General features: G+C 50.9%; 1 protein-coding gene across 2 annotated transcripts in view; it reads right to left on the bottom strand.

Moving 5' to 3' along the window:
* Positions 1-27,525, bottom strand: part of CACNA1F (calcium voltage-gated channel subunit alpha1 F) — an 80,892-nt gene that overhangs the window by 29,950 nt on the left and 23,417 nt on the right. For both annotated transcript variants that reach the window (XM_085535566.1, XM_085535565.1), the window contains exons 8-16: positions 24,043-24,146; positions 22,946-23,100; positions 22,766-22,849; positions 20,541-20,628; positions 19,283-19,309; positions 15,572-15,732; positions 4,949-5,174; positions 2,954-3,161; positions 497-617 (exon numbers count right to left, since the gene is read on the bottom strand). In XM_085535566.1, the coding sequence (XP_085391692.1) occupies positions 497-617; positions 2,954-3,161; positions 4,949-5,174; positions 15,572-15,732; positions 19,283-19,309; positions 20,541-20,628; positions 22,766-22,849; positions 22,946-23,100; positions 24,043-24,146 (1,174 nt within the window). The remainder of the gene's footprint in view (positions 1-496; positions 618-2,953; positions 3,162-4,948; positions 5,175-15,571; positions 15,733-19,282; positions 19,310-20,540; positions 20,629-22,765; positions 22,850-22,945; positions 23,101-24,042; positions 24,147-27,525) is intronic.

The raw sequence follows: 27,525 nt of genomic DNA on the forward strand, positions 1-27,525 counted from the left end.
GCCCCCACTGATCCCATTGCCCCCATTGATCCCATTAATCCCATTGATCCCATTGATCCCACTGATCCCATTGTCCCCATTGCTCCCATTGCCCCCATTGCCCCCATTGATCCCATTGCCCCCACTGATCCCATTGCCCCCATTGATCCCATTGCCCCCATTGCCCCCATTGATCCCATTGATCCCATTGATCCCATTGCCCCCATTGATCCCATTGCCCCCATTGCCCCCATTGCCCCCATTGATCCCATTGCCCCCATTGATCCCATTGCCCCCATTGATCCCATTAATCCCATTGATCCCATTGTCCCCATTGCCCCCATTGATCCCATTGATCCCATTGCCCCCATTGATCCCATTGCCCCCACTGATCCCATTGCCCCCATTGATCCCATTGACCCCATTGCTCCCATTGACCCCATTGATCCCATTGCCCCCATTGATCCCATTGCCCCCACTGATCCCATTGATCCCATTGATCCCATTGCCCACTCACAGTTCCCACAAATGAATAGGATCACGAAATAGACACAGACGAGCATCCCGGGGAATACGGGTCCCCCATAAGCCATGATCCCATCGTACATCACCGCGTTCCAGTCCTCCCCTGTTAGGATCTAGGGACACAAATAGGGGATTTTTGGTGTCCTTAAAGAGGTTTTGGGGTCTTTAAAGGGGGTTTTGGGTTCCCTAAGGGTGTTTATGGTGTCCCTAAGTGGGTTTTTGGTGTCCTTAAAGGGGTTTTGGGGTCTTTAAAGGGGATTTTGGGGTCCCTAAGGAAGTTTTGGGGTCTCTAAGGGTGTTTATGGTGTCCATAAATGGGTTTTTGGTGTCCTTAAAGAGGTTTTGGGGTCTTTAAAGGGGATTTTGGGGTCCCTAAGCGTGTTTCTGGGGTCTTTAAAGGTGATTTTGGGGTCCCTAAAGGTGCTTTTGGTGTCCTTAAAGGGGTTTTGGGGTCTTTAAAGGGGATTTTGGGTTCCCTAAGGGTGTTTTTGGGATCCCTCAGGGTTTTTATTGTGTCCCTAAGGAGGTTTTGGGGTCTCTAAGGGTGTTTATGGTGTCCCTAAAGGGGTGTTTGTTGTCCTTAAAGGGGTGTTTGGTGTCCTTAAATGGGTTTTGGGGTCTTTAAAGGGGATTTTGGGGGCCCTAAGGGTGTTTCTGGGGTATTTAAAGGGGTTTTTTGTGTTCATAAGGAGGTTTTGGGGTCTTTAAAGGGGGTTTTTGGGTCTTTAAAGGGGTTTTTGGTGTCCTTAAGGGTGTTTTGTGGTCTGTAAAGGGGATTTTAGGGTCCCTCTGGGTGTTTCTGGGGTCTTTAAATGGTGTTTTTGGGTTCCCTAAGGGTGTTTATTGTGTCCCTAAGGGGGTTTTTGGTGTTCTTAAGGAGGTTTTGGGTTCCCTAAGGTTGTTTCTGGGGTCTTTAAAGGGGTTTTTGGTGTCCTTAAAGGGGTTTTGGGGTCTTTAAAGGGGATTTTGGGTTCCTAAGGGTATTTCTGGGGTCTTTAAAGGGGATTTTGGGGTCCCTAAGGGTGTTTATTGTGTCCCTAAGGGGGTTTTTGGTGTCCTTAAAGGGGTTTTGGGGTCTTTAAAGGGGATTCTGGGGTCCCTATGGGTGTTTCTGGGGTCCCTAAATGGGATTTTGGGGACCCCAAGGGTGTTTATTGTGTCCCTAAGGGGGTTTTTGGTGTCCTTAAAGGGGTTTTTGGTGTCCTTAAATGGGTTTTGGGGTCTTTAAAGGGGATTTTGGGGACCCTAAGGGTGTTTCTGGGGTCTTTAAAGGGTGTTTTTGGGGTCTTTAAAGGGTATTTTTGGGGTATTTATAGGGTTTCAGAGCACCTGGAACACACTGAGCAGCGCCTGGGGGAAGGTGTCGAAGGTGCTTCGCTTTAAAGGGGATTTTGGGGTCTTTAAAGGGGTTTTTGGTGTCCTTAAAGGGGTTTTGGGGTCTTTAAAGAGGATTTTGGGGTCCCTAAGGGTGTTTCTGGGGTTTTTAAAGGGGATTTTGGGGTCCCTAAGGATGTTTATTGTGTCCCTAAGGAGGTTTATGGTGTTCTTAAAGGGGTTTTGGGGTCTCTAAGGGTGTTTATTGTGTCCCTAAAGGGGTTTTTGATGTCCTTAAAGGGGATTTTTGGGGTCTTTAAAGGGGTTTTTGGGGTATTTATAGGGTTTCATAGCACCTGGAACACGGTGAGCAGCGCCTGGGGGAAGGTGTCGAAGGTGCTTCGCTTTAAAGAGGGTTTTGGGGTCTTTAAAGGGGATTTTGGGGTCCCTAAGGAAGTTTTGGGGTCCCTAAGGGGGTTTTTGGTGTTCTTAAGGAGGTTTTGGGGTCTTTATAGGGGGTGTTTGGGGTCCCTAAGGGTGTTTATTGTGTCCCTAAAGGGGTTTTTGGTGTCCTTAAAGGGGTTTGGGGGTCTTTAAGGGGGATTTTGGGGTCCCTAAGGGTGTTTCTGGGGTCTTTAAAGGGGATTTTGGGGGCTCTAAGGGTGTTTACTGTGTCCCTAAGGAGGTTTATGGTGTCCTTAAGGATATTTTGGGGTCTTTAAAGGGTATTTTTGTGTATTTATAGGGTTCCATAGCACCTGGAACACAGTGAGCAGCGCCTGGGGGAAGGTGTCGAAGGTGCTTCGCTTTAAAGGGGGTTTTGGGGTCCCTAAGGGGGTTTATTGTGTCCCTAAGGAGGTTTTGGGGTCCCCAAGGGGGTTTTTGGTGTTCTTAAGGAGGTTTTGGGGTCTTTAAGGGGGATTTTGGGGTCCCTAAGGGTGTTTCTGGGGTCTTTAAAGGGGATTTTTAGTGTTTCTGGGGTCTTTAAAGGGGTTTTTTGGGGTCTTTAAAGGGTATTTCTGGGGTATTTATAGGGTGTTTTTGGGGTATTTATAGGGTGTTTTTGGGGTATTTATAGGGTGTTTTTGGGGTATTTATAGGGTGTTTTTGGGGTATTTATAGGGTTTCAGAGCACCTGGAACACGGTGAGCAGCGCCTGGGGGAAGGTGTCGAAGGTGCTTCGCTTTGTCTGTGTCTCGTCGAAGCTGAACTTCCCCCCGAAGAGCTGCATCCCCAGCAGGGCGAAGATGATGATGAACAGGAACAGCAGCAGCAGCAGCGACGCGATGGACTTCATGGAGTTCAATAGGGAGCCAACAAGGTTACTCAGCGACGCCCAGTGCCTGGAAGGGATATTGGGTTTAATAGGGTTAATAGCGATATTGGGGTTATTGGGGTTATTGGGGTTATTGGGGTTATTAGGGTTATTGGGGTTATTGGGGTTATTGGGGTTATTAGGGTTATTATTAGGGTCATGGAGTTCAATAGGGAGCCAACCAGGTTACTCAGCGACGCCCAGTGCCTGCAGGGGTTAATAGGGTTAACAGGGGTATTAGGGTTATAGGGGTTAATAGGGGTATTAGGGGTATTAGGGGTATTAGGGTTATTAGGGTTATTGGGGTTATTAGGGTTATTATTAGGGTCATGGAGTTCAATAGGGAGCCAACAAGGTTACTCAGCGACGCCCAGTGTCTGCAGGGGTTAATAGGGTTAATAGGGGTATTGGGGTATTAGGGGTATTAGGGTTATTGGGGTTATTGGGGTTATTGGGGTTATTAGGGTTATTGGGGTTATTGGGGTTATTGGGGTTATTAGGGTTATTGGGGTTATTGGGGTTATTAGGGTTATTAGGGGTATTGGGGTTATTAGGGTTATTAGGGTTATTGGGGTTATTAGGGTTATTGGGGTTATTGGGGTTATTAGGGTTATTGGGGTTATTAGGGGTATTAGGGTTATTAGGGTTATTAGGGTTATTAGGGTTATTGGGGTTATTGGGGTTATTGGGGTTATTGGGGTTATTATTAGGGTCATGGAGTTCAATAGGGAGCCAACAAGGTTACTCAGCGACGCCCAGTGTCTGCAGGGGTTAATAGGGTTAATAGGGGTATTGGGGTTATTAGGGGTATTAGGGTTATTAGGGTTATTGGGGTTATTGGGGTTATTGGGGTTATTAGGGTTATTGGGGTTATTGGGGTTATTGGGGTTATTAGGGTTATTGGGGTTATTGGGGTTATTAGGGTTATTAGGGTTATTGGGGTTATTGGGGTTATTAGGGGTATTAGGGTTATTGGGGTTATTGGGGTTATTAGGGTTATTGGGGTTATTGGGGTTATTGGGGTTATTAGGGTTATTGGGGTTATTGGGGTTATTGGGGTTATTAGGGGTATTAGGGTTATTGGGGTTATTAGGGTTATTATTAGGGTTATTGGGGTTATTGGGGTTATTGGGGGTATTAGGGTTATTGGGGTTATTAGGGTTATTGGGGTTATTGGGGTTATTAGGGTTATTAGGGTTATTAGGGTTATTGGGGTTATTGGGGTTATTGGGGTTATTAGGGTTAGGGTTATTGGGGTTATTAGGGTTATTAGGGTTATTAGGGTTATTGGGGTTATTGGGGTTATTGGGGTTATTAGGGGTATTAGGGTTATTGGGGTTATTGGGGTTTTTGGGGTTATTAGGGGTATTAGGGTTATTGGGGTTATTAGGGGTATTAGGGGTATTAGGGTTATTGGGGTTATTGGGGTTATTAGGGTTATTGGGGTTATTAGGGTTATTGGGGTTATTAGGGTTATTAGGGTTATTAGGGTTATTAGTGGTATTAGGGTTATTTGGGTTATTAGGGTGATTAGGGGTAATAGGGTTATTGGGGTTATTAGGGTTATTGGGGTTATTGGGGTTATTGGGGTTATTAGGGTTATTAGGGTTATTGGGGTTATTGGGGTTATTAGGGTTATTAGAGTTAGGGTTAGGGTTAGGGTTATTAGGGTTAGGGTTATTAGGGTTATTAGGGTTATTAGGGTTAGGGTTATTAGGGTTATTAGGGTTATTAGGGTTATTAGGTTTAGGGTTAGGGTCACTCTGCTATACCATCCCCACCCCACACCCCCATCCCCTCTATCCCCACACCCACCTGGTCACCTTGAACACCCGTAGCAGTCTCACACATCTCAGTACCGATATCCCCAATGGTTCCATGGCTCCTCGTTCCACCAGCGCCGTCTCCAACACCCCCCCGCACACCACGAAACAGTCGAAGCGGTTGAAGAAGCTGCTGAAGTAACACGACGGTCCCAGCGCGTAGAGCTTCAGCACCATCTCGGCCGCGAACAGCGACAGCAGCGCCTTGTTGGCATAGGCTGGATTTTATGGGGAGAAAAGGGAGGATTTAGGGGGTCTATGGGGGTTATGGGTGTCTGTGGGGTGTTATAGGGGTCTATAGGGGGTCTATGGGGGGTTATGGGTGTCTGTGGGGTGTTATAGGGGTCTATAGGGGGTCTATGGGGAGTTATAGGGGTCTACAGGGGATCTATGGGGAGTTATAGGGGTCTATAGGGGATCTATGGGGAGTTATAGGGGTCTATAGGGGGTCTATGGGGGGTTATGGGTGTCTGTGGGATGTTATAGGGGTCTATAGGGGTCTATGGGGGGTTATGGGTGTCTGTGAGGAGTTATCAGGGTCTATAGAGGGTCTATGGGGGGTTATAGGTGTCTGTGGGGAGTTATAGGGGTCTATAGGGGTTCTATGGGATGTTATAGGGGGTCTATGGGGGGTTATGGGTGTCTCCGGGGAGTTATAGGGGTCGATAGGGGGTCTATGGGTGTCTATGGGATGTTATAGGGGTCTATGGGGGATTATGGGTGTCTGTGAGGAGTTATCAGGGTCTATAGAGGGCCTATGGGGGGTTATGGGTGTCTGTGGGGAGTTATAGGGGTCTATAGGGGTTCTATGGGATGTTATAGGGGGTCTATGGGGGGTTATGGGTGTCTGTGGGGAGTTATAGGGGTCTATAGGGGTTCTATGGGATGTTATAGGGGGTCTATGGGGGGTTATGGGTGTCTGTGGGGAGTTATAGGGGTCTATAGGGGGTCTGTGGGGGTCTATAGGATGTTATAGGGGTCTATGGGGGGTCTATGTGGGTTATGGGTGTCTGTGGGGTGTTATAGGGCTCTATAGGGGGTCTATGGGGGGTTATGGGTGTCTATGGGGAGTTATAGGGGTCTATAGGGGGTCTATGGGGGTTATGGGTTTCTGTGGGGAGTTATAGGGGTCTATAGGGTGTCTATGGGGGTTATGGGTTTCTGTGGGGAGTTATAGGGGTCTATAGGGTGTCTATGTGGGGTTATGGGTGTCTGTGGGGGTCTATAGGATGTTATAGGGGTCTATGGGGGGTTATGGGTGTCTGTGGGGAGTTATAGGGGTCTATAGGGGTCTATGGGGGGTTATGGGTGTCTATGCGGGGTCTGTGGGGAGTTATAGGGGTCTATAGGGGTCTATGGGGGGTTTATGGGTGTCTGTGGGGAGTTATAGGGGTCTATAGGGGGTATATGGGGGGTTATGGGTTTCTATGGGATTTATAGGGGTCTATAGGGGGTCTGTGGGGGGTTATGGGTGTCTATGGGGGGTCTGTGGGGAGTTATAGGGGTCTATAGGGGGTCTATGGGATGTTATAGGGGTCTATGGGGGTTAGAGGGTCCCAGGGCGTAAAGCTTCAGCACCATCTCAGCCACAAACAGCGACAGCAGCGCTTTGTTGGCATAGGCTGGATTTTATGGGGATAAAAGGGAGGTTTTAGGGGCTGGGGTGGAAGTGGGGGCTTTGAGTACATATATAGGGGTCTGTAGGGGGTCTATGGGGGGTTATGGTGGTCTGTGGGGAGTTATAGGGGTCTATAGGGGGTCTATGGGGGTCTATGGGATGTTATAGGGGTCTATGGGGGGTTATGGGTGTCTGTGGGGAGTTATAGGGGTCTGTAGGGGTCTATGGGGGGTTATGGGTGTCTGTGGGGAGTTATAGGGGTCTATAGAAGGTCTGTGGGGGGTTATGGGTGTCTGTGGGGAGTTATAGGGGTCTGTAGGGGTCTATGGGGGGTTATAGGTGTCTGTGGGGAGTTATAGGGGTCTATAGGGGGTCTATGGGGGTCTATGGGATGTTATAGGGGTCTATGGGGGGTTATGGGTGTCTGTGGGGAGTTATAGGGGTCTGTAGGGGTCTATGGGGGGTTATGGGTGTCTGTGGGGAGTTATAGGGGTCTATAGAAGGTCTGTGGGGGGTTATGGGTGTCTGTGGGGAGTTATAGGGGTCTGTAGGGGTCTATGGGGGGTTATAGGTGTCTGTGGGGAGTTATAGGGGTCTATAGGGGGTCTATGGGGGGTTATGGGTGTCTGTGAGGAGTTATAGGGGTCTATAGAGGGTCTATGTGGGGTTATGGGTGTCTGTGGGGAGTTATAGGGGTCTATAGGGGTTCTATGGGATGTTATAGGGGGTCTATGGGGGGTTATGGGTGTCTCCGGGGAGTTATAGGGGTCGATAGGGGGTCTATGGGTGTCTATGGGATGTTATAGGGGTCTATGGGGGGTTATGGGTGTCTGTGGGGAGTTATAGGGGTCTATAGGGGGTCTATAGGGGGTCTCTGGGGGTCTATGGGATGTTATAGGGGTCTATGGGGGATTATGGGTGTCTGTGGGTGTTATAGGGGTCTACAGGGGGTCTATGGGGGGTTATAGGGGGCCTGTGGGCTGTTATAGGGGTCTATGGGGTGTTATAGGGGTCTATGGGGAGTGTATGGGGAGTTATGGGTGTCTGTGGGGTGTTATAGTTGTCTATAGGTGGTTTATGGGGGGGTATGGGTGTCATATAGGGTCGGGGTGACAATGGGGCCATATAGGGTCGGGGTGACAATGGGGACATATAGGGTCGGGGTGACAATGGGGACATATAGGGTCGTGGTGACATTGGGGCCATATAGGGTCGGGGTGACAATGGGGCCATATAGGGTCATGGTGTTAATGGGGCCATATAGGGTCATGGTGACAATGGGGCCATATAGGGTCATGGTGTTAATGGGGCCATATAGGGTCATGGTGTTAATGGGGCCATATAGGGTCGTGGTGACATTGGGGCCATATAGGGTCGTGGTGTCAATAGGGCCCTATAGGGTCGGGTGACCCCGTACCCTGTGTGCCCGTGAGCCATTGGGGTTGCTAATATAGGGGCCCTATAGGGTCGTGGTGTCAATAGGGCCCTATAGGGTCGTGGTGCCATAGGGCCCTATGGGGTCGTGGTGTCAATAGGGCCCTATAGGGTCGTGGTGCCATAGGGCCCTATAGGGTCGTGGTGTCAATAGGGCCCTATAGGGTCGTGGTGCCATAGGGCCCTATAGGGTCGTGGTGTCAATAGGGCCCTATAGGGTCACGGTGTCAATAGGGCCCTATAGGGTCGTGGTGCCATAGGGCCCTATAGGGTCGGGGTGTCAATGGGGCCATATAGGGTCATGGTGCCATAGGGCCCTATAGGGTCGGGTGACCCCGCACCCTGTGTGTCCGTGAGCCATTGGGGTTGCTAATTGACAATGGGGCCCTATAGGGTCGCGGTGTCAATAGGGCCATATAGGGTCGTGGTGACAATGGGGCCATATAGGGTCGGGGTGTTAATGGGGCCATATAGGGTCGTGGTGACATTGGGGCCCTATAGGGTCATGGTGTCAATAGGGCCATATAGGGTCGGGGTGTTAATGGGGCCATATAGGGTCGTGGTGACATTGGGGCCATATAGGGTTGTGGTGTCAATAGGGCCATATAGGGTCGTGGTGTCAATAGGGCCCTATAGGGTCGTGGTGTTAATGGGGCCATATGGGGTCGTGGTGTCAATAGGGCCCTATAGGGTCGTGGTGTCAATAGGGCCATATAGGATCGGGGTGTTAATGGGGCCATATAGGGTTGTGGTGTCAATAGGGCCCTATAGGGTTGTGGTGTCAATAGGGCCATATAGGGTCGTGGTGACAATGGGGCCATATAGGGTCGTGGTGTCAATAGGGCCCTATAGGGTCATGGTGTCAATAGGGCCATATAGGGTCGTGGTGACAATGGGGCCATATAGGGTCATGGTGTCAATAGGGCCCTATAGGGTCGTGGTGTCAATAGGGCCCTATAGGGTCGTGGTGTCAATAGGGCCATATAGGATCGGGGTGTTAATGGGGCCATATAGGGTTGTGGTGTCAATAGGGCCCTATAGGGTTGTGGTGTCAATAGGGCCATATAGGGTCGGGGTGTTAATGGGGCCATATAGGGTCATGGTGCCATAGGGCCCTATAGGGTTGTGGTGCCATAGGGCCCTATAGGGTCGTGGTGTCAATAGGGCCCTATAGGGTCGTGGTGTTAATGGGGCCATATAGGGTCGTGGTGCCATAGGGCTCTATAGGGTCGTGGTGACAATGTGGCCCTATAGGGTCATGGTGCCATAGGGCCCTATAGGATCGTGGTGTCAATAGGGCCCTATAGGGTCGGGGTGTCAATAGGGCCATATAGGGTCATGGTGTCAATAGGGCCCTATAGGGTCGTGGTGCCATAGGGCCCTATAGTGTCGGGTGACCCCGCACCCTGTGTGTCCGTGAGCCATTGGGGTTGCTAATATAGGGGCCCTATAGGGTCGTGGTGTCAATAGGGCCCTATAGGGTCGGGTGACCCCGCACCCTGTGTGTCCGTGAGCCATTGGGGTTGCTAATATAGGGGCCCTATAGGGTCGTGGTGTCAATAGGGCCCTATAGGGTCGGGTGACCCTGCACCCTGTGTGTCCGTGAGCCATTGGGGTTGCTAATATAGGGCCCTATAGGGTCGTGGTGTCAATAGGGCCCTATAGGGTCGTGGTGTCAATAGGGCCATATAGGGTCGTGGTGTCAATAGGGCCCTATAGGGTCATGGTGCCATAGGGCCCTATAGGGTCATGGTGCCATAGGGCCCTATAGGGTCGTGGTGCCATAGGGCCCTATAGGGTCATGGTGCCATAGGGCCCTATAGTGTCGGGTGACCCCATACCCTGTGTGTCCGTGAGCCATTGGGGTTGCTAATATAGGGGCCATATAGGATTGTGGTGTTAATGGGGCCATATAGGGTCGTGGTGTCAATAGGGCCCTATAGGGTCGTGGTGTCAATAGGGCTCTATAGGGTCGTGGTGTCAATAGGGCCATATAGGGTCGTGGTGTCAATAGGGCCCTATAGGGTCGTGGTGTCAATAGGACCCTATAGGGTCGTGGTGTCAATAGGGCCCTATAGGGTCGTGGTGTCAATAGGGCCCTATAGGGTCGTGGTGTCAATAGGGCCATATAGGGTCGGGGTGTCAATGGGGCCATATAGGATCGGTGTGTTAATGGGTCCATATAGGGTCGGGGTGTCAATAGGGCCATATAGGGTCGTGGTGCCATAGGACCATATAGGGTCGTGGTGACAATGTGGCCCTATAGGGTCGGGTGGCCCCGCACCCTGTGTGTCCGTGAGCCATTGGGGTTGCTAATATAGGGTCCATATAGGGTCGTGGTGTCAATAGGGCCCTATAGGGTCGTGGTGTCAATAGGGCCCTATAGGGTCGTGGTGCCATAGGGCCCTATAGGGTCGTGGTGTCAATAGGGCCATATAGGGTCGTGGTGTTAATGGGGCCATATAGGGTCGTGGTGTCAAAAGGGCCATATAGGGTCGGGGTGTCAATAGGGCCATATAGGGTCATGGTGTCAATAGGGCCCTATAGGGTCGTGGTGACAATGTGGCCCTATAGGGTCGGGTGACCCCGCACCCTGTGTGTCCGTGAGCCATTGGGGTTGCTAATATAGGGGCCCTATAGGGTCGTGGTGTCAATAGGGCCCTATAGGATCGTGGTGTCAATAGGGCCCTATAGGGTCGTGGTGCCATAGGGCCCTATAGGGTCGGGTGACCCCGTACCCTGTGTGTCCGTGAGCCATTGGGGTTGCTAATATAGGGGCCCTATAGGGTCGTGGTGTCAATAGGGCCATATAGGGTCGTGGTGTCAATAGGGCCCTATAGGGTCGTGGTGCCATAGGGCCCTATAGGGTCGTGGTGCCATAGGGCCCTATAGGGTCGGGTGACCCCGCACCCTGTGTGTCCGTGAGCCATTGGGGTTGCTAATATAGGGGCCCTATAGGGTCTTGGTGCCATAGGGCCATATAGGGTCGTGGTGCCATAGGGCCCTATAGGGTCGGCTGACCCCATACCCTGTGTGTCCGTGAGCCATTGGGGTTGCTAATATAGGGGCCCTATAGGGTCTTGGTGCCATAGGGCCCTATAGGGTCATGGTGCCATAGGGCCCTATAGGGTCGGCTGACCCCGCACCCTGTGTGTCCGTGAGCCATTGGGGTTGCTAATATAGGGGCCATATAGGGTCGTGGTGTCAATAGGGCCCTATAGGGTCGTGGTGTCAATAGGGCCATATAGGGTCGTGGTGCCATAGGGCCCTATAGGGTCTTGGTGTCAATAGGGCCCTATAGGGTCGTGGTGTCAATAGGGCCATATAGGGTCATGGTGTCAGTAGGGCCCTATAGGGTCGTGGTGTCAATAGGGCCCTATAGGGTCGTGGTGTCAATAGGGCCCTATAGGGTCGTGGTGTCAATAGGGCCCTATAGGGTCGCGGTGTCAATAGGGCCCTATAGGGTCATGGTGTCAATAGGGCCCTATAGGGTCATGGTGCCATAGGGCCCTATAGTGTCAGGTGACCCCGCACCCTGTGTGTCCGTGAGCCATTGGGGTTGCTAATATAGGGTCCATATAGGGTCGTGGTGTCAATAGGGCCCTATAGGGTCGTGGTGCCATAGGGCCCTATAGGGTCGTGGTGTCAATAGGGCCCTATAGGGTCGTGGTGTCAATAGGGCCATATAGGGTCATGGTGCCATAGGGCCCTATAGTGTCAGGTGACCCCGCACCCTGTGTGTCCGTGAGCCATTGGGGTTGCTAATATAGGGGCCCTATAGGGTCGTGGTGTCAATAGGGCCATATAGGGTCGGGGTGTTAATGTGGCCATATAGGGTCGGGGTGTTAATGGGGCCATATAGGGTCGTGGTGACATTGGGGCCATATAGGGTCGTGGTGTCAATAGGGCCATATAGGGTCGTGGTGCCATAGGGCCCTATAGGGTTGCGGTGTCAATAGGGCCCTATAGGGTCGTGGTGTCAATAGGGCCCTATAGGGTCGTGGTGTCAATAGGGCCATATAGGGTCGTGGTGCCATAGGGCCCTATAGGGTCGGGTGGCCCCGCACCCTGTGTGTCCGTGAGCCATTGGGGTTGCTAATATAGGGTACAAATATAGGGTCGTGGTGTCAATAGGACCATATAGGGTCGTGGTGTTAATGGGGCCATATAGGGTCAGGGTGTCAATAGGGCCCTATAGGGTCGTGGTGTCAATAGGGCCCTATAGGGTCGTGGTGCCATAGGGCCCTATAGGGTCGTGGTGTCAATAGGGCCCTATAGGGTCGTGGTGCCATAGGGCCCTATAGGGTCGTGGTGTCAATAGGGCCCTATAGGGTCGTGGTGTCAATAGGGCCCTATAGGGTCGTGGTGTCAATAGGGCCCTATAGGGTCGTGGTGCCATAGGGCCCTATAGGGTCGGGTGACCCCGCACCCTGTGTGTCCGTGAGCCATTGGGGTTGCTAATATAGGGGCCCTATAGGGTCGTGGTGTCAATAGGGCCCTATAGGGTTGTGGTGTCAATAGGGCCCTATAGGGTCGTGGTGTCAATAGGGCCCTATAGGGTCGTGGTGCCATAGGGCCCTATAGGGTCGTGGTGTCAATAGGGCCCTATAGGGTCGTGGTGCCATAGGGCCCTATAGGGTCGTGGTGTCAATAGGGCCATATAGGGTCGTGGTGTCAATAGGGCCCTATAGGGTCGTGGTGTCAATAGGGCCCTATAGGGTCGTGGTGCCATAGGGCCCTATAGGGTCGTGGTGTCAATAGGGCCATATAGGGTCGTGGTGCCATAGGGCCCTATAGGGTCGGGTGGCCCCGCACCCTGTGTGTCCGTGAGCCATTGGGGTTGCTAATATAGGGTACAAATATAGGGTCGTGGTGTCAATAGGACCATATAGGGTCGTGGTGTTAATGGGGCCATATAGGGTCAGGGTGTCAATAGGGCCCTATAGGGTCGTGGTGTCAATAGGGCCCTATAGGGTCGTGGTGCCATAGGGCCCTATAGGGTCGTGGTGTCAATAGGGCCCTATAGGGTCGTGGTGCCATAGGGCCCTATAGGGTCGTGGTGCCATAGGGCCCTATAGGGTCGGGTGGCCCCGCACCCTGTGTGTCCGTGAGCCATTGGGGTTGCTAATATAGGGTACAAATATAGGGTCGTGGTGTCAATAGGACCATATAGGGTCGTGGTGTTAATGGGGCCATATAGGGTCAGGGTGTCAATAGGGCCCTATAGGGTCGTGGTGTCAATAGGGCCCTATAGGGTCGTGGTGCCATAGGGCCCTATAGGGTCGTGGTGTCAATAGGGCCCTATAGGGTCGTGGTGCCATAGGGCCCTATAGGGTCGTGGTGTCAATAGGGCCCTATAGGGTCGTGGTGTCAATAGGGCCCTATAGGGTCGTGGTGCCATAGGGCCCTATAGGGTCGGGTGACCCCGCACCCTGTGTGTCCGTGAGCCATTGGGGTTGCTAATATAGGGGCCCTATAGGGTCGTGGTGTCAATAGGGCCCTATAGGGTTGTGGTGTCAATAGGGCCCTATAGGGTCGTGGTGTCAATAGGGCCCTATAGGGTCGTGGTGCCATAGGGCCCTATAGGGTCGTGGTGTCAATAGGGCCCTATAGGGTCGTGGTGCCATAGGGCCCTATAGGGTCGTGGTGTCAATAGGGCCATATAGGGTCGTGGTGTCAATAGGGCCCTATAGGGTCGTGGTGTCAATAGGGCCCTATAGGGTCGTGGTGCCATAGGGCCCTATAGGGTCGTGGTGTCAATAGGGCCATATAGGGTCGTGGTGCCATAGGGCCCTATAGGGTCGGGTGGCCCCGCACCCTGTGTGTCCGTGAGCCATTGGGGTTGCTAATATAGGGTACAAATATAGGGTCGTGGTGTCAATAGGACCATATAGGGTCGTGGTGTTAATGGGGCCATATAGGGTCAGGGTGTCAATAGGGCCCTATAGGGTCGTGGTGTCAATAGGGCCCTATAGGGTCGTGGTGCCATAGGGCCCTATAGGGTCGTGGTGTCAATAGGGCCCTATAGGGTCGTGGTGCCATAGGGCCCTATAGGGTCGTGGTGTCAATAGGGCCCTATAGGGTCGTGGTGTCAATAGGGCCCTATAGGGTCGTGGTGTCAATAGGGCGCTATAGGGTCGTGGTGCCATAGGGCCCTATAGGGTCGGGTGACCCCGCACCCTGTGTGTCCGTGAGCCATTGGGGTTGCTAATATAGGGGCCCTATAGGGTCGTGGTGTCAATAGGGCCCTATAGGGTTGTGGTGTCAATAGGGCCCTATAGGGTCGTGGTGTCAATAGGGCCCTATAGGGTCGTGGTGCCATAGGGCCCTATAGGGTCGTGGTGTCAATAGGGCCCTATAGGGTCGTGGTGCCATAGGGCCCTATAGGATCGTGTGACCCCATACCCTGTGTGTCCGTGAGCCATTGGGGTTGCTAATATAGGGGCCCTATAGGGTCGTGGTGCCATAGGGCCCTATAGGGTCGCGGTGTCAATAGGGCCCTATAGGGTCGGGTGACCCCGTACCCTGTGTGTCCGTGAGCCATTGGGGTTGCTAATATAGGGGCCCTATAGGGTTGTGGTGCCATAGGGCCCTATAGGATCGTGTGACCCCATACCCTGTGTGTCCGTGAGCCATTGGGGTTGCTAATATAGGGGCCCTATAGGGTCGTGGTGTCAATAGGGCCATATAGGGTCATGGTGTCAATAGGGCCCTATAGGGTCGTGGTGTCAATAGGGCCCTATAGGGTTGTGGTGTCAATAGGGCCATATAGGGTCGTGGTGTCAATAGGGCCCTATAGGGTCGTGGTGTCAATAGGGCCCTATAGGGTCGTGGTGCCATAGGGCCCTATAGGGTCATGGTGCCATAGGGCCCTATAGGGTCGTGGTGCCATAGGGCCCTATAGGGTCATGGTGTCAATAGGGCCCTATAGGGTCGTGGTGTCAATAGGGCCCTATAGGGTCGTGGTGTTAATGGGGCCCTATAGGGTCGTGGTGTCAATAGGGTCCTATAGGGTCGTGGTGTCAATAGGGCCCTATAGGGTCATGGTGTCAATAGGGCCCTATAGGGTCGTGGTGTCAATAGGGCCCTATAGGGTCGTGGTGCCATAGGGCCCTATAAGGTCGGGTGACCCCGCACCCTGTGTGTCCGTGAGCCATTGGGGTTGCTAATATAGGGGCCATATAGGGTCGGGGTGTTAATGGGGCCATATAGGATCAGGGTGTTAATGGGGCCATATAGGGTCGGGGTGTCAATAGGGCCCTATAGGGTCGTGGTGTCAATAGGGCCATATAGGGTCGTGGTGTCAATAGGGCCCTATAGGGTCGTGGTGCCATAGGGCCCTATAGGGTCGTGGTGTCAATAGGGCCCTATAGGGTCGTGGTGCCATAGGGCCCTATAGTGTCGGGTGACCCCATACCCTGTGTGTCCGTGAGCCATTGGGGTTGCTAATATACGGGCCCTATAGGGTTGTGGTGTCAATAGGGCCCTATAGGGTCGTGGTGTCAATAGGGCCATATAGGGTCGTGGTGCCATAGGGCCCTATAGTGTCGGCTGACCCCATACCCTGTGTGTCCGTGAGCCATTGGGGTTGGCCGTGGTGCTCGGACGCGATGGTCAAAGTGTTGAGGAACACGAGGATCAACACGGTCCAATAGAAGGAGACGGATTTCACGGCCCCGCGGCAGCGACGGCGCAACACGCGGTTCAGGCGGCGAAGGCGGCGCCTACGGGGGATATAGGGGGAATAAGGGGGGATATAGGGGAAATAAGGGGGTATAGGGGATATTGGGGGAAATAATGGGATATTGGGGGATATTGGGGGAAATAAGGGGATATTGGGGGATATTGGGGGAAATAAGGGGATATTGGGGGGATATTGGGGGGATATAGGGGAAATAAGGGGATATTGGGGGGGATATAGGGGAAATAAGGGGATATAGGGGGATATAGGGGGGATATAGGGGAAATAAGGGGATATAGGGGGATATGGGGGGATATAGGGGAAATAAGGGGATATTGGGGGATATTGGGGGATATAGGGGAAATAAGGGGATATATGGGAAATAATAAGGGGATATTGGGGGGATATAGGGGAAATAAGGGGATATAGGGGGATATAGGGGGGATATAGAGGAAAATAATGGGATATTGGGGGGATATAGGGGAAATAATGGGATATAGGGGGGATTTGGGGGGATATTGGGGGGATTTGGGGGATATAGGGGAAATAAGGGGATATTGGGGGGATATTGGGGGAATAAGGGGATATTGGGGGATTTGGGGGAAATAGGGGGATATTGGGGGAAATAATGGGATATTGGGGGATATAGGGGGATATAGGGGGATATAGGGGGATATAGGGGAAATAAGGGGATATTGGGGGATATTGGGGGGTATAGGGGGAATAAGGGGATATCGGGGGGATATAGGGGAAATAATGGGATATTGGGGGGATTTGGGGGGATATTGGGGGATATAGGGGAAATGGGGGGATATTGAGGGATATTGGGGGGATATAGGGGGAAATAATGGGATATTGGGGGATATTGGGGGGGATATAGGGGAAATAAGGGGGGGATATAGGGGAAATAAGGGGATATAGGGGAAATAAGGGGGGGATATAGGGGAAATAAGGGGATATAGGGGAAATAAGGGGATATTGGGGAAATAAGGGGGGATATAGGGGAAATAAGGGGATATAGGGGAAATAAGGGGGGATATAGGGGAAATAAGGGGGGGATATAGGGGAAATAAGGGGGGATATAGGGGAAATAAGGGGGGATATAGGGGAAATAAGGGGATATAGGGGAAATAAGGGGATATTGGGGAAATAAGGGGGGATATAGGGGAAATAAGGGGGGATATAGGGGAAATAAGGGGATATAGGGGAAATAAGGGGGGATATAGGGGAAATAAGGGGGGGATATAGGGGAAATAAGGGGGGATATAGGGGAAATAAGGGGATATAGGGGAAATAAGGGGATATAGGGGAAATAAGGGGGGGATATAGGGGAAATAAGGGGATATAGGAAATAAGGGGATATAGGGGAAATAAGGGGGGGATATAGGGGAAATAAGGGGGGGATATAGGGGAAATAATGGGGGATATAGGGGAAATAAGGGGGGGATATAGGGGAAATAAGGGGGGGATATAGGGGAAATAAGGGGATATAGGGGAAATAAGGGGGGGATATAGGGGAAATAAGGGGATATTGGGGGATATAATGGGATATTGGGGGATTTGGGGGGATATAGGGGGATATTGGGGGATATAGGGGAAATAAGGGGGGGATATAGGGGAAATAAGGGGGGGATATAGGGGGATATAGGGGAAATAAGGGGATATCGGGGGATATTGGGGGGATATAGGGGGAAATAAGGGGATATTGGGGGATATTGGGGGGGATATAGGGGGATTTGGGGGGATATTGGGGGAAATTGGGGGATATTGGGGGATATAATGGGATATTGGGGGGATTTGGGGGGATATAGGGGGAAATTGGGGGATATTGGGGGATATAATGGGATATTGGGGGGATTTGGGGGGATATAGGGGGATATTGGGGGATATAGGGGAAATAATGGGATATTGGGGAAATTAATGGGATATTGGGGGATATTGGGGGATATAGGGGAAATAAGGGGATATATGGGAAATAATAAGGGGATATTGGGGGGATATAGGGAAATAAGGGGATATTGGGGGGATATAGGGGAAATAAGGGGATATTGGGGGGATATAGGGGAAATAAGGGGATATTGGGGGATATTGGGGGATTTGGGGGAATATAGAGGAAATATGGATATTGGGGGGATATAGGGGAACTAATGGGATATTAGGGGGGATTTGGGGGGATATTGGGGGGATTTGGGGGTATAGGGGAAATAAGGGGATATTGGGGGATTTGGGGGAAATAGGGGGATATTGGGGGGATATTGGGGGGATATAGGGAGATATTGGGGGAAATGAGGGGATATGGGGGATATTGGGGGAATAAGGGGATATTGGGGGATATTGGATAGGGGGATATAAGGGGAATAAGGGAACTTGGGGGATATTGGGGGATATTGGGGGATATTGGGGGGATATAGGGGAAATAAGGGGATATTGGGGGGATATAGGGGGATATTGAGGGATATAGGGGGATATTGGGGGATTTGGGGGGATATAGGGGAAAATAATGGGATATTGGGGGATATTGGGGGAAATAATGGGGATATTGGGGATTTGGGGGAAATAATGGGATATTGGGGGGATTTGGGGGGGATATAGGGGGGATTTGGGGGGATCTGGGGGGATTTGGGTATATTGAGGGATATTGGGGGGATATTAGGGGAATAAGGGAATATTGGGGGATATTGGGGGATATTGGGGGATATTGGGGGATATTGGGGGGATATATGGGGAAATGGGGGGATATTGGGGGGATATTGGGGGATATAGGGGATATTGGGGGGATATAGGGGAAATAATGGGATATTGGGGGATTAGGGGATATAGGGGAATAGGGGATATTGGGGATTGGGGGGATATAGGGGAAAATAATGGGATATTGGGGGGATATAGGGGAAATAAGGGGATATTGGGGGATATTGGGGGATATAGGGGAATAAGGGGATATTGGGGGATTTGGGGGGATATAGGGGGATATTGGGGGGATATTGGGGGAATAAGGGGATATTGGGGGGATATTGGGGGAAATAGGGGGATATTGGGGAATATGGAAATATTGGATATGGGGGATATTGGGGGATATAAGGGGAAATAATGGGATATAGGGGGGATATAGGGAGATATAGGGGAAATGGGGATTGGGATGGGGGATAGGGGGATAAGGGGATATTTGGGGGATTTGGGGGGATATAGGGGGGATTTGGGGGGATATTGGGGGATTTGGGGTATATCGGGGGATATTGGGGGATATTGGGGGGATTTGGGGTATATCGGGGGATATTGGGGGGATTTGGGGGAATATCGGGGGATATTGGGGGGATTTGGGGTATATTGGGGGATATTGGGGGCATTTGGGGGGATATCGGGAGATATTGGGGGGATTTGGGGGGATATCGAGGGATATTGGGGGATTTGGGGTATATTGGGGGATATTGGGGGGATATTGGGGGTATATTGGGGGATATTGGGGGGATTTGGGGTATATTGAGGGATATCAGGGGGATTTGGGGTATATCGGGGGATATTGGGGGGATTTGGGGGGATATCGGGGGATATTGGGGGGATTTGGGGCACAGTTTTCCCCCATTTCTTCAACTCACCAGAATTTCGTCTTGGTAATTTTACCCCTGGGGGGGGGGGGAAGGAAACAACAGAGTTATCCCCAAAACTGTGGGGTCACCATAGGGGGCTGTAGGGTCTATGGGGAGCACCATAGGGGGCTGTAGGGTCTATAGGGGGCTGTAGGGTCTATGGGGAGCACCATAGAGGGCTGTAGGGTCTATAGGGTCTATGGGGTACACCATAGGGGGGCTGTAGGGTCTATAGGGGGCTGTAGGGTCTATAGGGGGCTGTAGGGTCTATAGGGGGCTGTAGGATCTATGGGGAGCACCATAGGGGGCTGTAGGGTCTATAGGGTCTATGGGGTGCACCATAGGGGGCTGTAGGGTCTATGGGGAGCACCATAGGGGGCTGTAGGGTCTATAGGGTCTATGGGGTGCACCATAGGGGGCTGTAGGGTCTATGGGGAGCACCATAGGGGGCTGTAGGGTCTCTGGGGGGCTGTAGGGTCTATGGGGAGCACCATAGGGGGCTGTAGGGTCTATAGGGTCTATGGGGAGCACCATAGGGGGCTGTAGGGTCTATAGGGGGCTGTAGGGTCTATGGGGTGCACCATATGGGGCTGTAGAGTCTCTGGGGGGCTGTAGGGTCTATGGGGAGCAACATTGGGGGCTGTAGGGTCTATAGGGTCTATGGGGTGCACCATAGGGGGCTGTAGTGTCTATAGGGTCTATGGGGAGCACCATAGGGGGGCTGTAGGGTCTATGGGGAGCACCATAGGGGGCTGTAGGGTCTATAGGGTCTATGGGGTGCCCCATATGGGGCTGTAGGGTCTATAGGGTCTATGGGGAGCACCATAGGGGGCTGTAGGGTCTATAGGGTCTATGGAGTGCCCCATATGGGGCTGTAGGGTCTATAGGGTCTATGGGGTGCACCATAGGGGGCTGTAGGGTCTCTGGGGGGCTGTAGGGTCTATGGGGAGCACCATAGGGGGCTGTAGGGTCTATAGGGTCTATGGGGTACACCATAGGGGGGCTGTAGGGTCTATAGAGGGCTGTAGGGTCTATAGGGGGCTGTAGGGTCTATGGGGTGCCCCATAGGGGGCTGTAGGGTCTATGGGGTCTATGGGGAGCACCATATGGGGCTGTAGGGTCTATAGGGTCTATGGGGTGCCCCATATGGGGCTGTAGGGTCTATAGGCTCTATGGGGTGCCCCATATGGGGCCGTAGGGTCTATAGGGTCTATGGGGTGCCCCATAGGGGCTGTAGGGTCTATGGGGCCCATATAGGGTCACTCACAGACACCGGTCGCAGGCGTTGGGTTGTGTTTCCTCCTCCCCCGCTGTCTCAGTGTTCACCGACGTGGTCTCGCTACCAGGGAGGCTGGCTGTGAATTATGGGGTTTTGGGGTTTATACCCTTAATTTACGGGTTCTACCCTTATTTTAGGGCTTCTACCCTTATTTATTTTAGGGTTTACCCCCTTATTTTAGTGTTTACCCCCTTATTTTAGGGCTTATCCCCTTATTTTAGGGCTTATCCCCTTATTTTAGGGTTTACCCCTTTATTTTAGGGGTTATCCCCTTATTTTAGGGCTTATCCCCTTATTTTAGGGCTTATCCCCTTATTTTAGGGTTTACCCCTTTATTTTAGGGGTTATCCCCTTATTTTAGGGTTTCTACCCTTATATATTTTAGTGTTTACCCCCTTAATTAGGGCTTCTACCCTTATTTTACGGGTTCTGCCCATATTTTAGGGTTTCTACCCTTATTTTAGGGTTTCTACCCTTATTTATTTTAGGCTTTATCCCCTTATTTTGGGTTTTATCCCCTTATTTTAGGGTTTACCCCCTTATTTTAGGGCTTCTACCCTTATTTATTTTAGGGTTTACCCCCTTATTTTAGGGTTTCTACCCTTATTTTACGGGTTCTACCCATATTTTAGGGTTTCTACCCTTATTTTAGGGCTTTCTACCCTTATTTTAGGCTTTACCCCCTTATTTTAGGGTTTCTACCCTTATTTATTTTAGGGTTTACCCCCTTATTTTGGGTTTTATCCCCTTATTTTAGGCTTTACCCCTTTATTTTAGGGTTTACCCCCTTATTTTAGGATTTATCCCCTTATTTTAGGGCTTCTACCCTTATTTATTTCAGGGTTTATCCTCTTATTTTAGGGTTTCTACCCTTATTTTAGGGCTTCTACCCTTATTTATTTTAGGGTTTATCACCTTATTTTAGTGTTTACCCCCTTATTTTGGGTTTTATCCCCTTATTTTAGGGTTTACCCCTTTATTTTAGGGTTTATCCCCTTATTTTAGGGCTTATCCCCTTATTTTATGGCTTATCCCCTTATTTTAGGGCTTCTACCCTTATATATTTTAGTGTTTATCCCCTTATTTTAGGGTTTCTACCCTTATTTTATGGGTTCTACCCATATTTTAGGGTTTCTACCCTTATTTTAGGGTTTATCCCCTTATTTTAGGGCTTCTACCCTTATATATTTTAGTGTTTACCCCCTTATTTTAGGGTTTCTACTCTTATTTTAGGGTTTATCCCCATATTTTAGGGTTTCTACCCTTATTTTAGGGGTTTCTATCCTTATTTATTTTAGGGTTTATCCCCTTATTTTAGGTTTTATCCCCTTATTTTACGGGTTCTACCCTGATTTTATGGGTTTCTACCCTTATTTATTTTAGGGTTTTCCCCTTTATTTTAGGGTTTATCCCCTTATTTTAGGGTTTACCCCTTTATTTTAGGGTTTCTACCCTTAAATTTTAGGGTTTATCCCCTTATTTTAGGGCTTCTACCCTTATATATTTTAGGCTTTATCCCCTTATTTTGGGTTTTATCCCCTTATTTTAGGGCTTATCCCCTTATTTTAGGGTTTCTACCCTTAAATTTTAGGGTTTCTACCCTTATTTTAGGGGTTCAACCCTTATATATTTTAGGGCTTGTCCCCTTATTTTAGTGTTTATCCCCTTATTTTATGGCTTATCCCCTTATTCTAGGGCTTCTACCCTTATATATTTTAGGGTTTACCCCCTTATTTTGGGTTTTATCCCCTTATTTTAGGGTTTCTACCCTTAAATTTTAGGGTTTATCCCTTTATTTTGGGTTTTATCCCCTTATTTTAGGGTTTACCCCTTTATTTTAGGGGTTCTAACCTTATTTATTTTAGTGTTTATCCCCTTATTTTAGGGCTTCTACCCTTATATATTTTAGGCTTTATCCCCTTATTTTAGGGTTTCTACTCTTATTTTAGGGCTTATCCCCTTATTTTAGCAGTTCTACCCTGATTTTATGGGTTCTACCCTTATATATTTTAGGGCTTTTCCCCTCATTTTAGGGTTTCTACCCTTAAATTTTAGGCTTTATCCCCTTATTTTAGGACTTATCCCCTTATTTTAGGGCTTCTACTCTTATATATTTTAGTGTTTACCCCCTTATTTTAGGGTTTACCCCCTTATTTTGTGTTTTATCCCCTTATTTTATGCTTTACCCCCTTATTCTCATTGCCGTTTGTTACCGTGTGTATCCGTGGAGTGACTCGCGTGTCGCAGCCATTTGAGTCGTGGTTTCCTCTTCCCCATCAGCTCCTCCGTCGTCAGCCCTATAAGGTCGAGAACAAGAAAACAACAGGACAACCCTATACGTGTATATATGGGGAGGGGTCTTATATCCCCCCCCACCCAATTTGGGGTCCTACGGTGCTTCTCGTGCTCGTCCTCGTCCCCCTCCATGTCCTCGGCCTGTGTGATCCACTCCATGTAGCCCCTCAGATCCTCCTCCAGCTGCTGCTTCTCCCGCAGCTTCTGGAAGTCGCCGCGAGCTTTGGCCTTCTCACGTTCCTTGGAGAACTCACTAAGGGATGGACATGGTAATTACATGCTAATTATATGCTAATGACATGATAACGACATGCTAACGGCACATGACATGCTAACAACACGCTAACGGCACAATAACAACACGCTAACAACACTCATGACATGCTAATGACATGCTAATGACATGCTAATGACACATGACATGCTAACGGCACGCTAATGACATGCTAATGACACACTAAAGACACGCTAGTGACACACTAATTATACACGACATGCTAATGACACACTAATGACACACGACATGCGAACAACACGCTAATGGCACACTAATGACATGCTAACAATACACTAATGACATGCTAATGACATGATAATGACACACAACATGCTAACGGCACGCAAACAACACGCTAATGACATGATAATGACACACAACATGCTAACGACACGCTAATGACATGCTAAAAATATGCTAATGAAATGCTAATGACACGCTAATGACACATGACATGCTAATGACACGCTAATGACACACTAACAGCACGCTAATGACTCGCTAATGACATGCTAGTGACATGCTTAACAACATGCTAATGACATGCCAATGACATGCTTAATGACATGCTAACAACATGCTTAATAGCATGCTAATGACATGCTTTAACGATATGTTAATGACACGTAAATGAAATGCTAACGACACGCTAATAACATACAAACAACATGTAAATGACATGTTAACGAAATGCTAATGACACGCTAACGACATGCTAACGACACGCTAATGACATGCTAACAACACACTAACGACACGCTAACGACATGCTAATGACATGCTAACGACACGCTAACGACATGCTAATGACACGCTAACGACATGCTAATGACACGCTGACGACATGCTAATGACATGCTAATGACACGCCAATGACATGCTAATGACACACTAACGACACGCTAACGCCACGCTCACCCGCTGAGCACTCCCAGCACCAGGTTGAGGACGAAGAAGGATCCGAAGATGACGAGGCTGACGAAGTAAATCCAGGGCAGCTCGTGGCCCATGGCGTCCTGCATCTATAGGGGATGGAGGGCGGCCCCATAGCGTCTATGGGGCGCCACATAGGGGCTGTGGGGTCTATGGGGGGCTGTAGGGTCTATGGGGCGCCCCATAGGGGCTGTAGGGTCTATGGGGGGCTGTAGGGTCTATGGGGCGCCCCATAGGGGCTGTAGGGTCTATGGGGGGCTGTTGGGTCTATGGGGTGCCCCATAGGGGGCTGTGGGGTCTATGGGGGGCTGTAGGGTCTATGGGGAGCACCATGGGGGGCTGTGGGGTCTATAGGGTCCATGGGGATCCCCATAGGGGGCTGTGGGGTCTATAGGGTCTATTGAGAGCCCCATAGGGGGATGTAGGGTATATAGGGTCTAAGGGGAGCACCATAGGGGTCAGCAGAGGGGCTGTAGGGTCTATGGGGTGCCCCATAGGGGCTGTGGGGTCTATGGGGGGCTGTAGGGTCTATAGGGGGCTGTAGGGTCTATGGGGAGCACCATAGGGGGCTATAGGGTCTATGGGGAGCACCATAGGGGGCTGTAGAGGGGCTGTAGGGTCTATATGGGGCTGTAGGGTATATGGGGAGCACCATGGGGGGCTGTAGGGTCTATATGGGGCTGTAGGGTCTATAGGGTCTATGTGGATCCCCATAGAGTTCTATAGGGTCTATAGGGTCTATGTGGATCCCCACAGAGGTCTATAGGGTCTATAGGGTCTATGTGGATCCCCATAGAGGTCTATAGGGTCTATAGGGTTTATGGGGAGCACCATAGGGGGCTGTAAGGTCTATAGGGGGCTGTAGGGTCTATGGGGAGCACCATAGGGGGCTGTAGGGTCTATGGGGAGCACCATAGGGGGCTGTGGGGTCTATGGGGGGCTGTAGGGTCTATGGGGTGCCCCATAGGGGCTGTGGGGTCTATGGAGGGCTGTAGGGTCTATGGGGTGCACCATAGGGGCTGTGGGGTCTATGGGGGGCTGTAGGATCTATAGGGGGCTGTAGGGTCTATGGGGCGCCCCATAGGGGGCTGTGGGGTCTATGGGGGGGCTGTAGGGTCTATAGGGGGCTGTAGGGTCTATGGGGTGCACCATAGGGGCTGAAGGGTCTATGGGGGGGCTGTAGGGACTATGGGGAGCCCCATAGGGGGCTGTGGGGTCTATGGGGGGGCTGTAGGGTCTATAGGGGGCTGTAGGGTCTACGGGGTGCACCATAGGGGCTGAAGGGTCTATGAGGGGGCTGTAGGGTCTATAGGGGGCTGTAGGGTCTATGGGGGGCTGTAGGGTCTATGGAGGGCTGTAGGGTCTATGGGGAGCACCATAGGGGGCTATAGGGTCTATGGGGAGCACCATAGGGGGGCTGTAGGGTCTATAGGGGGCTGTAGGGTCTATGGGGTGCCCCATAGGGGGCTGTAGGGTCTATGGGGGGCTGTAGGGTCTATGGGGGGCTGTGGGGTCTATGGGGGGCTGTAGGGTCTATAGGGGGCTGTAGGGTCTATAGGGTCTATAGGGCCTATGTGGATCCCCATAGAGGTCTATAGGGTCTATAGGGTCTATGTGGATCCCCATAGAGGTCTATAGGGTCTATGTGGATCCCCATAGGGGTCTATAGGGTCTATAGGGTCTATGTGGATCCCCATAGGGGTCTATAGGGTCTATAGTGTCTATGTGGATCCCCATAGGGGTCTATAGGGTCTATAGGGTCTCTAGGGTCTATGTGGATCCCCATAGGGGTCTATAGGGTCTATAGGGTCTATGGGGATCCCCATAGGGGTCCATAGGGATCTATAGGGTCTATAGTGTCTATGTGGATCCCCATAGGGGTCTATAGGGTCTATGTGGATCCCCATAGGGGTCTATAGGATCTATAGTGTCTATGTGGATCCCCATAGGGATCTATAGGGTCTATAGTGTCTATGTGGATCCCCATAGGGGTCTATAGGGTCTATAGGGTCTATGTGGATCCCCATAGGAGTCTATAGGGTCTCTAGGGTCTATGTGGATCCCCATAGGGGTCTATAGGTTCTATGTGGATCCCCATAGGGGTCTATAGGGTCTATAGGGTCTATGTGGATCCCCATAGGGGTCTAGGGGTCTCTAGGGTCTATGTGGATCCCCATAGAGTTCTATAGGGTCTATAGTGTCTATGTGGATCCCCATAGAGGTCTATAGGGTCTATAGGGTCTATGGGGAGCCCCATAGAGGTCTATAGGGTCTATAGGGGGCTGTAGGGTCTATAGCGGTCTGTAGGGCCTATGGTGTGGCCCATAGAGGTCTATAGGGTCTATAGGGGGCTGTAGGGTCTATAGCGGTCTGTAGGGCCTATGGTGTGCCCCATAGAGGTCTATAGGGTCTCTAGGGTCTATGTGGATCCCCATAGAGGTCTATAGGGTCTCTAGGGTCTATGTGGATCCCCATAGGGGTCTATAGGGTCTATGAAGATCCCCATAGGGGTCTATAGGGTCTATGTGGATCCCCATAGAGGTCTATAGGGTCTATAGGGTCTATAGGGTCTATAGTGTCTATGTGGATCCCCATAGAGGTCTATAGGGTCTATAGGGCCTATAGGGTCTATAGGGTCTATGTGGATCCCCATAGGGGTCTATAGGGTCTATAGGGTCTATGGGTGTTGCAGAGGGGCTGTAGGGTCTATAGGGGGCTGTAGGGTCTATATGAGGCTGTAGGGCCTATGGTGTGCCCCATAGAGGTCTATAGGGTCTATAGGGTCTATAGTGTCTATGTGGATCCCCATAGGGGTCTCTAGGGTCTATAGGGTCTCTAGGGTCTATGGGGATCCCCATAGGGGTCTCTAGGGTCTATAGGGTCTATGTGGATCCCCATAGGGGTCTATAGGGTCTATGTGGATTCCCATAGAGGTCTATAGGGTCTATAGTGTCTATGTGGATCCCCATAGAGGTCTATAGGGTCTATAGGGTCTATGGGGAACACCATAGAGGTCTATAGGGTCTATAGGGTCTATGTGGATCCCCATAGGGGTCTATAGGGTCTCTAGGGTCTATGTGGATCCCCATAGGGGTCTATAGGGTCTATGTGGATCCCCATAGGGGTCTATAGGGTCTATAGGGTCTATGTGGATCCCCATAGATGTCTATAGGGTCTATGTGGATACCCATAGAGGTCTATAGGATCTATAGTGGGCTGTAGGGTCTATAGGGGGCTGTAGGGCCTATGGTGAGCTCCATAGAGGTCTATAGGGTCTATAGGGGGCTGTAGGGTCTATAGGGGGCTGTAGGGTCAATGGGGAGCACCATGGGGGGCTGTAGGGTCTATAGGGTCTACGGGGAGCCCCATAGGGGGCTGTATGGTCTATAGGGGGCTGTAGGGCCTATGGTGTGCCCCATAGGGGTCTCTAGGGTCTCTAGGGTCTATGTGGATCCCCATAGAGGTCTA

The sequence above is a fragment of the Coturnix japonica genome, unplaced genomic scaffold, assembly GCF_054131305.1.
Source record: "Coturnix japonica strain WE unplaced genomic scaffold, WE-NBRP24 Scf131, whole genome shotgun sequence".
NCBI classification, from domain to species: domain Eukaryota; kingdom Metazoa; phylum Chordata; class Aves; order Galliformes; family Phasianidae; genus Coturnix; species Coturnix japonica.